Source organism: Haplochromis burtoni, unplaced genomic scaffold (assembly GCF_018398535.1).
Source record: "Haplochromis burtoni strain Fernald_Lab_line unplaced genomic scaffold, NCSU_Asbu1 Contig_39, whole genome shotgun sequence".
NCBI classification, from domain to species: domain Eukaryota; kingdom Metazoa; phylum Chordata; class Actinopteri; order Cichliformes; family Cichlidae; genus Haplochromis; species Haplochromis burtoni.
In genome coordinates this window covers 1,412,651-1,425,670 of record NW_024582400.1, presented here as the reverse complement: position 1 = coordinate 1,425,670, position 13,020 = coordinate 1,412,651, and the positions used below count along the sequence as shown (strand labels likewise).

Below are 13,020 nucleotides of genomic sequence, written 5' to 3'. Positions count from 1 at the left end.
GCTCAGTCATTTTTAATGATCGTTGAAAGCCCAGATCGTAATCGTGATTAAAATTCGATTAATTGAGCAGCCTGAACCCGAACCCACATCTTCAGGACGAACCAAATGTTACTGTCAACATCCCAACTGTGCATCCACAGGGAGGGGCTTCATCTGTTACAGTGCACACAGCTACTGTTAGACCTACTAGCAGTAAGTACAGCACCTTTTATTTTAAAGTGATGCAACGTGGACCAGTATTACCAGTGTTTCCACTCTGCCTGCTATCGTCTCAGCACCACCTGCACTAGTCACAGGAAAATATATTATAGTTTGTGATACTAAGTATAAACATAGCTGAGCCAAGCTCCAGCTAAACTAACTTTTGGATCCAAAACCGGAGCCAGAGCTGGTGGAAGGATTCTTTGACAGCTAGGACATGTTGTGAAACGAAACAAAACAAGCAGGGTGAAACGTTCAAGAATATAACCCCAAACTAATCCAGAGATTCTACTCGACGCAGGAACAGCCCTCGTGCGTGCCACGAAGGGAATTTTTCAGCCACAGTGAAGATAATGTGCGCAAGTAAAATACCAAAATGATACTCACCATGTCTGGGTTTTTTTTTTTGTTTTTTTTTTAAAGATCTGGTGTGGTGCAACTCCAGGCCTCAAAGGTCGCTGTCCTGCAGGTTTTAGACGCGTCCTTGATCCAACAGAGCTGATTCAAATGGCTAAATTACCTCCTCAACATGTCTCGAATTTTACCAGAAGCTGGTAATGAACTAATCATTTGATTCAGGTGTGTTGACTCAGGGCGATACCTAAAACCTATAGGACACCGACCCTTGAGGCCTGGAGCTCCCCACCACTGCTTTAGACTGTGTAATAAGGCTGATTGTGGCGCAAAAAAAAATCAAATAAAAAAAAATCCCCTAAACAAGACAGCTTTAAACTGTTCGGTGGTTTTGTCCTTCATTTTTAAAATCTCTGTTCAACATCGTTTCAGATTCCTCTCAGTGTGTGTCCCATTATCTCCTCCTCAGCTACAGGAAGGTGAATGAGTCAAATAGACTGTATTGTTTCATTGTCAGGGAGGGAAGTGACCATTGGCCAACAAGTTCAGTGTGGTCATCCATACCAGGCTTGCTCATTACAAGCCAACACTTACACTCTCTCCTGTTTTCTGCAAATCTAATTTCACTTAAAGAGGCTGACAGACCAAACAAATTGATTTTTCCAGTCCTAAGGCTGAAGTTGTGCCCAAGTGAAACATACACTGACAGCAGTAGATGTTCAACTGCACTGGCATCTTTTAGCTGCTCACATATTAATCATAAACCGTGTGAAGTTGGTTGACAGCACAGAACTCACTTTTCCCCCCTCGATTATATATTTATGGACTCTTCTACAGTGGCATGATTCATAGTTCATGTATTTGATACTGGCGCATTAAGGAGTCCTTCAGTTCTTCCCCTGAAACAAGCCATTTAAGCCCCTGTCTCTATGCGACCCTAAAAGGTCTAAAAACACTGAAAGCCAATGTGCAGATTAAAAAGTAGGAAAAAACTTGAGTATTTAGAGCAGTCTGAATCTTAAAGTTCATCTTAAACTTTGATATTTGCATTAAATATGCACAGACAGCCACAAAATGACCAAAAATGGGGAAAAAAAACAAAAACCCCCCAGCAGTATCAGGTGGTGTGACGTCATGAAGGATACATGATGGATTTCGTTGCAGGTTGGTAGCGCGACACCATAACTGTGCACGCTCCGCAGCCTCCTCCGCCGCAGCCGTACTTGGTTCCAGTTAATTTCACTGAAGTCAACAGTCAAGGATAAAGACAAGTCCACCGAATGCTTACAACTAAGGTATTAACTAGGGCTGTCAGCATTAACACGGTCATCACGATTAAATTTTTTTTTTTTTTTTTTTTTAAAAACACACTCGACCCATCTGGAGCACAGAACAGACAAACTGCCTGAAATGCGTTGACAGAGACATTTCAGGGATTTTGAGTCAGTCTGCGCTCCAGATGGGTTAATTGTTAATCGCGTTAGTTGTGATGACAGCATTAACGCGTTTAAACCGCATTAACGCGTTAATGCCGAGTAACCCTCACACGGGCCCAATCTGCATTAACGCGGATTAGCCTGTTTTAACGCAGCTGACAGCACCAGTAATAACATTTAAACAGCGAAGGTGAACTGAAAACTGGTCTGAAGGATACTCTTCTGCCTGAGGAAGGCCAACAGCATCGTCTCCGGGTCGGCATGGTTCTCAGTCACCTGTTTTAACAGGACCAAAGAAAATTAGTTCTAACATCTGCATTTATTTTGCTTATACAGTGCTGGGCAAAAGTCTTGAGCCAGCCCTCATTTCTTTATACTTTGTCACCAAGCAGCCAGACTATCCTGTAATACTTTAAAGCACTCTTGATCAATATTTCTCCTGGCTCTCTAAAGGTCTTTCAAAGCTTTTCTTTGGACACTGACCGCTTTTTCACTCGACCTACTCCCAGTATGTTCTTTTGGTTGTGAAGCCACTTAACACCAGCCTACAAGTCATTCAAGCATTTAAAAAAAATAAATAAATAAAATAAAACCCCACCAGAACCAAGACAATATGGCACCAGGAGAACACACCGAATTGTTTCTAAAATCTCCACTGGTAAGACTTCATAATCTGTGTGATTTGAATATTTTATTAACCATGTTCAAAGTCACATGTGGATCACTGCCTGCTATCTAAGTGATAGTTAAGAGATAGAAAACTCCATTTGTGTCGGACGAGAGGAGACAAAGGGCAGTTGTTACAGTGTATCTGATCAGAAACAAGCAACAAGTGAGGGCACGTAATCGGCACATCTGCCTGTGGAAGACGTGACGAGGTACGTCAAGCACTAAACAGATTGAATGTACAGCACGTTTCTTCTGCTGCCTACAGCTTAGATGACGGTCAGTTTAATGTTAGAGTAGAGCTGGGCGATATAAGATTTTTTTCATATCGCGATGTTTTTTTCCGATAACGATATATATCACGATATAAGCCAAATAACTATACATGTAAGATTTAAATGTGCTGTTTCTCACAAGTACAATGTGAAATAATCAGCAGATTGTTTTGATTTAAATATTTATTTCCCATAAGTTAAACAGGGCAGATGTACGTAAAATGAGGCTTCAGTTTAGGCAAAATAAAGGCAAATATTACAAACTACACAAAAGGTAGCCGCTAAAGCATTTAAGTTTCAAAATAGAACAAAACAGACTACTAAATTGTCAGTTCCACTTAGAAATAAAATATTAATTCTAAAAATAAATCTTTGTTTATTTTACAGAAGAGACAAAATTGACTAACTTATATAATATTGCTTTGGAAGCGCTGTCTGAGAGAAATGTTTATGTCCAGGGAGTTGGTAACGAGGATCCAGTACCTTAATTAGCTGCTTGAATCCTTCCTTTTCGACCGTGTTTATTGGTATCATGTCTTTAGCAAGACAGTAAGCTATGGCATTCGTTATGTTGCTATGTCTCTTAGCTTTTATGTCATATGGTAAGACGCTGGAGAAAGCCGACTCAATTGACTGTTGCTGCTTCGCAGGGATTCCCCTGGTTGTTTTCGATGACGAATTAGCGCTTTCAGTCAGAGATTGAGCGTGCTTTAGTGGGTGGCACTGCTTCAGGTGATAAAAAAGGTTTGTTGTATTTCCAGACTTTGTGGGAACATGCTTTTGGGACAATTTACAGTGGGCATTACTCTGTTTTTTGTCAGACTTCAAATAGCCGAAATACCTCCACACTACAGAACTTCTCTGGCCTTTCCTTTCGACAATCTCTCCGGCATTGGAACCGTCATCTGTGTTCTCTTTGGTAACCTGGTCACCCAAGCTCTCGGTTGATTTTTCCTCTAGTCGGCACTAGAGATGGACCAATCAGATATTCAGTATCGGTATCGGTCCGATATTGACGTAAATTACTGGATCGGATATCGGAGAGAAATTTAAAAATTTTTTTTTTTTTTTTCTTATCCGATCCAGTGAATATCACAAAAGCACCTCAAAAACTCGCTAACATGGTATAACCCAGGTCATGACCTTGGCACGTCAGAGCAGTATGCGTCACGTGATCAGCGGTTATCGTGTGGGAGAGCTCAGAGCCATCATGTCAGCAGTGTGGATTTATTTCAAACTAAAAGACGAAAAAAGCAAGACTGCCGAATGCAACTTATGCGATGCAAGTGTTTCGCGGGGTGGTAGCAGTGTGGGGAATTTTAACACCACAAACATGATTAAACACTTACAGAAACACCACGCAAAGGAGTACCCGGAATTTAGCCTGGCCTCCAAAGCTAAGCAGAAAAGTGTACCATATCAACAAACGCTTTTGGAAAATATTCAGAGACGTGAGAAATTCCCTCCGGAAAGCAATAGAGCGAAGCTGATAACGGAGAAAATAGTTGAATTTGTTGTGCTTGATGACCAGCCCCTTTCCGTTGTGGAAAATGATGGTTTTCGACGCTTAATTGAGCATTTAGAGCCTCGCTACATGCTGCCAAACCGGCATTTCATCTCGGAGGAAGCTATCCCAGGCAAGTACAAACAGGTGCGCAAGTTCATCTCCGAAAGTTTGGAAATAATTCCCACGTTAAGCATGACGACTGATATCTGGAGCTCGGACGTTTGTCCGTTGTCCCTGCTAAGCCTGACTGTACACTGGATAGACTCGAGTTTTACAATGCAAAAAGCAGTGTTGCAGGCCAAAGAGTTTCGTGGTTCACACACAGGAGAGTCCATCGCTGCAGCTATGGAGGAAATGTTAAATGCGTGGAAAATTCCGAAGAATAAAGTCCACGTTGTTTTGCGAGACAATGCCAGCAATATAAAAAAGGCAATGGACCGGCTAGGTGTTGCAAGTTTGGGATGCTTCGCCACACTTTGCAACTTGTGGTGAATGAGGGACTGCTTGCACAACGTGGTGTATGTGATGCTGTGACAGTGGGCAGAAAAATAGTGGGTCACTTCAAACACTCACCACAGGCATATTCGCGTTTGGAGGACATTCAAATGGAGCTGAACATGTCACCCAAACGTCTGATACAAGATGTGCGAACAAGATGGAATAGCACATATTATATGATCAAGACCCTCACAGAACAGAAGCGAGCCTTGTGTGCATATTCTGCAGAGTATGATCTGCCTGCCACACTTAGTGCACAGCAGTGGGGGTTACTGGAAAAGGTCCTGACAGCTCTAGCTCCCTTTGAGGAGTTAACAAAGGAGGTAAGCGCATCATCCTCATCTGCATCTGATGTCATCCCTATTGTCTGCGTCCTTAAGCGCGTGCTCTCCCGAGAAAATGAGGCCGACGATGGAATAAAGAAAATGAAAGGCACTCTTCTCGAAGCGGTTAACAGACGCTTCAGAGACGTGGAATCCGAGCCACTATACACAGTTGCAACACTGCTGGATCCAAGATATAAAGACAGGTATGTAAGGCTTCACTCATGTTATTTTAACAGATCAACTTGTGTGTGTGTGTGTGTGTGTGTGTGTGTGTGTGTGTGTGTGTGTGTGTGTGTGTGTGTAAGTGATAGTGCATTAGAGAGAGTGTGTCAGAAAATGGTGAGGACATTCTAGATTAGTTGTGATAGACTTGTCATTCAGTCAGGACACCACCATTGCGCATTATAACATGTATTGTCTGATTCAGAGTAGTACAGCAAAGTATGTTGAGGTCTTTATAATGGGCATGGAATAAATAGCAAGAATGAGGAATGATAGTTTAATCACACTGCTGAATGCTACTAATGATAAATTTAATGATTGTTTAATATTCAAGTTTGGACTTTTTTCATTTCAGGTACTTCACGAGTATTCTACTGTATATAGTATTTTATTCTATTCTGTACAGTTGTGTACTGTATTTATTCTTATTGTATCCTAATTTTTGCCTCATAACTTTTGCACTGTCCACTTCCTGCTGTGACAAAACAAATTTCCCACGTGTGGGACTAATAAAGGTTATCTTATCTTATAGAAACCTCAAAACAAGCTAAGGATGCTTTGATGGCAGAGGTGAGGAAGATGGAGTTTTTGAGAACTACATTAAACTCCTCAGAGCCAGCAGAGGGGACATCAGCAGTCTTGGAGCCAGCAAAGAAGACTCCACGGGTGGAATCTTCCAGCCAAAGCAGACTTGAAAGTGTTTTTGATGAAATCCTGAAGGAAAACACTCAAGATCCTGTTCCTCAGTTAGCCACGACAAGTGCACGTATTGAAGTGCAAACTTACCTTAGTGAGCCAACCATTCAACGCTCAGATAATCCACTGCTGTACTGGCAAGCCAACAAACTTAGATTTCCCACTCTGGTTTCTACAGCAGCTAAATTTCTCTGTGCACCTACCACAAGTATTGAGAGTGAGAGACTCTTCAGTACAGCCTCCATTATCATTAATGAAAGGAGAAGCAGGCTGACAGCTGAGAAGGTTGAAATGTTGATCTTTCTGAAGAAGAACCTACCTCTCATGTTAAAGTGAAAAAAAAAAGTTACAACTGCATTATTACAAGAATGTTGTTTGCTCTGCTAAAATTGCACCTTTTTTCAGTACCAAAGGGGTTTTGAAATTTGTTATAAAGTTGCACTTTTATTTTGATGAATGTTACTTTAAATACTTCGACATTTAAAGTTCTGCATTATGTTGCGCACTTTCAGGATGGATATTTTGATAGTGGTGACAGCTAAACAGTGCTAAAGTTTAAATAAAGAGATATGCATTGTTGAAGTGAGCAATATTTTGGGTGCAGTCTTTTTCTTGCATGCAAGTATAAGAGAATAGCTTTAGTGTTTTGTCTTTTTAAATTTGACTTTGAACTTATACAAAAACAGTTTAAAAAATAGATATATCGGATTTATATCGGTATCGGCAGATATCCAAATTTATGATATCGTATCGGTCATAAAAAAAGTGGTATCGTGCCATCCCTAGTCGGCACACTCATTTCCTCCATTACCCGGCCGGCATGGCGACTGGCTGCTTCCCAAACAAATACACATGTGCGGCTTGGCACTTGAGCTGTACGTAACAAGTTACGTGACGTGACGCTGCGGCTGTGATTGGTTCGGCTCTGCGCTACTTAATTTGTATTGGCTATTCATTTTGTTTTTATAAGAGAGGAAGAGAGAGAGAGATGAGGTCTATCGCAATAGTTTCATTTTTCTATCGAGAAAAAGTTATTTCGCAATACATATCGTTCTGTCGCGCAGCTCTATGTTAGAGTTTTATCTCTAAGAAGAACAATAATATATAAGACAGGTGTAACATGGATGGATGTAATCAGGGGCAACAGTAACTGTGAACTGCACCGATGACACTTTACTGTGAAAGTTTACATTTGACATTTAAATTAATGTGCATTTTTATGATTAAATAAAATTAATCACCAAGCTCGACTTGTTAAAAGTAGAATTAAAATCTAGTTATAGGCTAAACATTTAAGCTAACTTAGATATTTCTACAATTATCACTCAGTTTGCTTTCGTTTTTGAGCTATAAGGGGTCAGCATGATGTATTTTACTGTCACATGACTTCTTGCATTAAAAGCATTATAATGTTGCCATCATTAGTGAAAAACTATTCAGATTATTCACTTTATTGTTAGTATACAAGCACAAGGAAATCCGCACCACTAATTTATGGGCAACCCAACAGCAGCTCAGAGAAGTTATAGTTTTGCAATTTCTAATTAGTTTTCTTTACTTTTTGTTTCTTTTTGAGTGTTTAAAAAGAGAATTTCATTTCATTTGTCCAAAGTCTACTGTGAGGGTGAGTGGGGTCGGAGGTCATGCTACGTGAACACTGAATGAAGCGTTTCAGGTGATGGCAGGCAGCTGGGTGCCAACAGTGCAGTCATCTGCTTTTACTACCTGCTGCAGAGCCCTTTGTTCAGGTGCAATACCACACTGGTGGTTACAATTAGGGCTGCCACAAACGATTATTCTGATAGTCGACTAGTCACAGATTATTTTTGCGAATTGGACGTAAAACGTACAGCTTATTGCACCAGCAGCATCTGCTCTTATATAACTATCATTAGCTTACAGCTTTAAGTGTTTAAGGTCTGTGCTAACTAAAAATAAAGACAAGATGATAGTTTATTAAATTTTAATGAAATTTGCAGATTGTCTCGGTGAAGTTTAAACTCCTTGCTATCTAAAATATAACAGGACACCGGAGTATATTCTCTAACATTTCACACTTCTGATAATCAGCTGTCTGCTTGACGTTTATTCAGCTGTGTAAAAACTATAACTTTAATCTCAGCCAAACCGATTTACTCAGGAACAAATAAAATACTAATACTAAAAAAAGCCAAACAATAACATTTTTAAGTTATCTAAGTGACTTATATATCATGTTTAACCTGAGCAGCGAAAGACAGCGGAGGGTTTGAAAATGATCTGCCGGGAGTCCGGTGTTCTCACAGGCTGTAGTGAGCCTTGCCCCCGGCTCGCTATCGAGCTAGTGGGTAACAGACGTCTCTGAAAACGTCGGAGCGCTTTTGAAAATATGTGGTGTCTTGATAAACTGAGCAGATATTTGAGGTTTACACAGCTACATTCTCGCCTGAAAATATGTTAAACGTTTATTTTGTGACCCAGAAAGAATAATAAGAGTAATATTAAAACTAACTAGCTGCCGCCATTGTTGGAAACTGAGCTGGGCGCGCTATGAATTCTGGGACACAGTCTTCTTCTTCGGGGTTTAACGGCAGCTGGCATCCTTGTACATGCAGTGCTGCCATCTTCTGTTTCAGTCCGTTATTACACTCTTAAATCCTACTACTTATTCCTGTGTCTTTTGTGATCTTACAAAGCTTCGCCTCGACTATTAAATTAGTCGTCGACGATTTTGATAGTCAACGTAATTGTGACTAGTCGACTAATCGTGGCAGCCCTAGTTACAATAGAAGTCGGAGAGGTATTGACCTGTTACGACCTGTTCAGGAGGTGAATAGATTCAGGGACTTCTTTATCTTACAGGCGGTTTACAGAGACCTCGTCAGATCCTCAAGGATTTCCAAGCTTGTTACCTGCTCGACCTCAGCACCACTGATGAAGACGGCGTCCTGTCCACTTTTCTTGGACGTCCTGTAATCCACCATCAGAGTAAAGGTTGTTGGTAGAGCACCATGCCTTCTAATGTTGGATCTCCTCTCTGCAGGCCACCTCGTTACTTGCCAGTCGACCTACGACTGATGTTGGGCACACGTGTCTAAATAAGAAGTGTGAACTGGACTTGACACAACGTTGAAGAGCACCTGTGCTTTGGTTGCACATCCTTCCAGCTTGAGGTATGTTAGGGCGTTTTCAAACCTGTAGCTTGTTTACTCTGGTCCTAATCAGCTGATGAGTTTGTAAACTTGTAGCTTTTGGTTAATTTTTTCTCTGTGTGAAAACAAAAGTGACCTCCAAGCCAACCAAATTGCGTCACTACAAACCACGTGAGAACACCGAGTCCGCTCATTGGCCGGATGGTTTTGGGGCAGGAGCAACGAAAGTGAGAACAGGATGAAGGCGCTGTGTGAGAAAACTGAGGATTTACGTTCCTTTCACAGCTGGTTGCTAGCCCTTATAGACCTTTGCACATCTAAAGCGCCTCCATGCATTGAGAATACAACGCATATGGGACGTTTTTAGCTCACATGTGTAATGTACACCTAACGATCACTGTGTTCACACCTGCATAAATACACTGCAAGAGGTGGAAAAACGACTTGACACCGCACGTGTGAAAGCACCCTGAGCCATAAAGTCCTGCACCGAAATCTCAGGATCTTGTTTTGAGGCCAAGATGGAGAAGTTTGAACGGTGTGGTACACAAAGAAACTGTCGCTCAGCGTGAGTCAGCCAGGTGTTTTCTCTTTGATTTGCAGAACTTGGCCTGCATTCAGTTTTTTTAATGCCCATTTTGTTTCTCTTTTACAAACCCGTAAGAATATGCGCAGTCCTGTGCGTGCTTGCACTTATTCTGCACCTTACCTTTTCAGAACCAATATAGATGACAGCTTCCTAAGGTCTTCTTCTTCCTGCATTTTTGTTCACTTCGCAACATGTGTGAAGGTCATTACACCTCCAACTTGCAAACGTTTTACTCAGCACTGCTGCTTTTGCTTTAACTCACCTGTGCTTGTCTAAAAATGATATTAAGAGTTTTGCTAGCAGCAGCGCGAGGTAAAAAGTCACCTCGGAAATTGCTAACTGTGCAGATTTTATCTGTCAGAAAACAAAACGGTCGCTATGATAACATTAGAAAAAACTCTAAACCTACCTTTTTCCCGTTGATAAAGAAGCACAGAGCGTCTCCTTGCTTTCCTGCAGACATCTTTCAAGTGCGTGACTAAAGGCCGTGACGACGACTTTATCTCCAGGAGGTAGCTCAGTACGCCTTAGCGCTTCCGTCTGCCGACACTTTCAAAATAAGATGCTTTATTCTGGTTTCTATGTGTAGCAACTCTCTCTTGGTACTCTTCAAAGTGACGTGAAACCCAATTAATTAAACTTAATACAAATGAACTCAACTCAAATTAATTTGCATGTAATTACTTATGTTTACAATAGGACATAATAATTTTTTAGAAATAAAATTTCATCGTTTTGAGCTTTCTGGGTGTTTTGGTGAATTGCATAAGCAGTTGTGAAATTTTATTTAGTTTTTTTTCCTTTCTGGAAAACTAAAAAACATTAAAAAAGAATAACTCAAAGCTTTAAAATGAAATAAGACTTGACTTCTATTCCCAAAAAGTGATGTTTTTCTGACCCATCGAGTTTCAACTTGCAGGACTGACTTGTAACTCCCGAAGTATTCCTTAATTGTTAAGTTTCTTATTTATTTATTTATTTTTTACTATGAGCACCTTTTAAACACTTTCTCTTGCACATCCAGAGATGAAACACATGAATGAAATCTGATGGAAAGTAAACAAGGCTGTAAATCAAATATTTTCTTAGGGTTGCCTTGGACTCTGGTCATAAAATGAGAAAGCAAAAAACTGTATCAGAATTGAGCATGAGTCCAACACCAAACTAATAAAACAATCTGATACACATATAGCAGATTTACAAAAAAAATCTTTATAGCCATACAGCAATGACTGACAGTGGCAAATAAACATCAGGTGATTCGTGACCTATCCTTGGCCCTTACATTTATTTCTGTTTTTGTTAATCATTTATAGATTGGTCTTTTTGCACAGTCATTGCTGTTAATACATTGTCATCGTTTCTCAGGAGGAGCAGATAAGAGAGGGAAAAACCTAGTGTTAGGTAAAGAGCCACAAGAGGGCGCTAGAGGTAAGGAAAACATTTAAAGAAAAGCTGCAGAGGAAAATCAAACGTGGACAAGCGGAAAGAAGAAGGTGAGTAATGATTGTACAGACATGTTTCTTTTCTGTGCCACACTGCTTCATTTATGTCTTAAAAGTGCCTCTGAAATGATGATTTGGGTTTCAGGTGGGCTTATGGGCTTCTTTCAAAACTCAGTTTTTGTTTTATTCCCCTCTCATTTCTTTTCATGAAACAGAAACAGCAAGACCCCAAGTCTGGTGCACCAAGCTGCATTTGTTCAACCCAAACGTCAGTCTGTATACAAATGCTTCCCTGGGTAAAGTCCAGACTTTCATACAACAGTTTCAGCTCTAACACTTCCCAGATAACTGGCTAGAAAAGTTGAATTAAAATCAACTTTGGCAGCAGACAGAGCAACAGTCCAGGAAGAAAAGATCTCAAGTAGGAGGTGGGGATGGCTCGGGACACCCTGAGAAAGCCGACATCCAGCAACACAAAACAGTCCCTGACCTCGAGCCCTTGGGACACACATCAGCATAACAGGGATGGGATGGGCGATAAAGGCAACTCAGGACTGAGAGTGCTGAGGGGCAGCTGCCGATAGCCTCCGCTCCAGGAGGGGCAAGAGGCCTAACAACGTGATGAGATGTTATACTAACACTACCAGCATCAGTCTGCTGTAGGATGTCACAAGTCTTTATATTGTGTTTTTACCACCCTGCTTGCTTGCTGTCAGGCAAAGTACACTCTAAGAAAGCTACAAAGGACAACCCTTACTAGAAAGCTATAAAACAGTTCCTGTATAAGTACCCATAGTGAGACAGAAACAAAGCCAGTGATACAACTATCATGCCTGTAATCACATATTTGAAAATTTCACTATCTGAAAATGTAATTATTTCCTTTTATTTCCTAAGAATATTTTTTTTGTAGATGTAATATTGTCCCACATTTCCACTCCAAACGTCTCCATTAATGGTGTTAAGCTAACTTTAAGGCACAGTGCAAAAAGAAATTTCTGTGCTGATAAAGGAGCGCCTCACCTCAGTCTGAGCGTGAGAAAGCTATCCCTGCCCCTGTTTGATCGCTCTTAGCTTATTTACTCAGCTTTCACTCCAGGTTTAACATACACAGCTCTACCTTTTTCTCACTGACTCAAGTTTCCTGACTCATGACAACAGGTAGGCCTTCAGAAGACAAACCAAACATGTGTTACTTTACAGCCCGGCTTTTCCACTGAGCCCCTGATCGGTGTGAGCCGAGGCCGATTTCTGCTTTGTGACCTCCAGACCTGGTGGGTTAATGTGCATATTTTCCTCAGTCTTGCAAACTGTTTCCACAGTTGGACTTGAACACATTCCTCCTGAGTCTGTCGGTGGGATTTGGTTTATTTACACAAATCACAGCATGTGTAGTTGTAAGATTTACAGCTTCAGACGGAGCAGCCGAGCCAAAGGCGTTGGGGCACCACAACACAAACAGGCACGCCCTCACAGAGCTGAAATTCAGTTTCCATGCTCTTAACTGCAGTGATGTACTCACTGTGGAAAGTCTTTTCTACAGATATTCAACCGATCAAAGACAAATAAATCCAACAGAAAGAAGACAAATGGTTTAAAAATGTTGAGTTAAAAAAAATAGTGTTAAATGAATTAAATAGTTAATACAAAATAATTAGCCAATAAAAGACATTT

General features: G+C 40.8%; 1 protein-coding gene across 1 annotated transcript in view; it reads right to left on the bottom strand.

The window, feature by feature from the left end:
* Positions 1-10,447, bottom strand: part of aox6 (aldehyde oxidase 6) — a 39,424-nt gene extending 28,977 nt beyond the window's left edge. Inside the window, exons 1-3 of the mRNA XM_005919932.3 lie at positions 10,311-10,447; positions 2,210-2,267; positions 1,701-1,797 (exon numbers count right to left, since the gene is read on the bottom strand). Coding sequence (XP_005919994.1) covers positions 1,701-1,797; positions 2,210-2,267; positions 10,311-10,364 — 209 coding nt within the window. The 5' untranslated portion in view covers positions 10,365-10,447. The remainder of the gene's footprint in view (positions 1-1,700; positions 1,798-2,209; positions 2,268-10,310) is intronic.
* Positions 10,448-13,020: the final 2,573 nt, after the last annotated feature.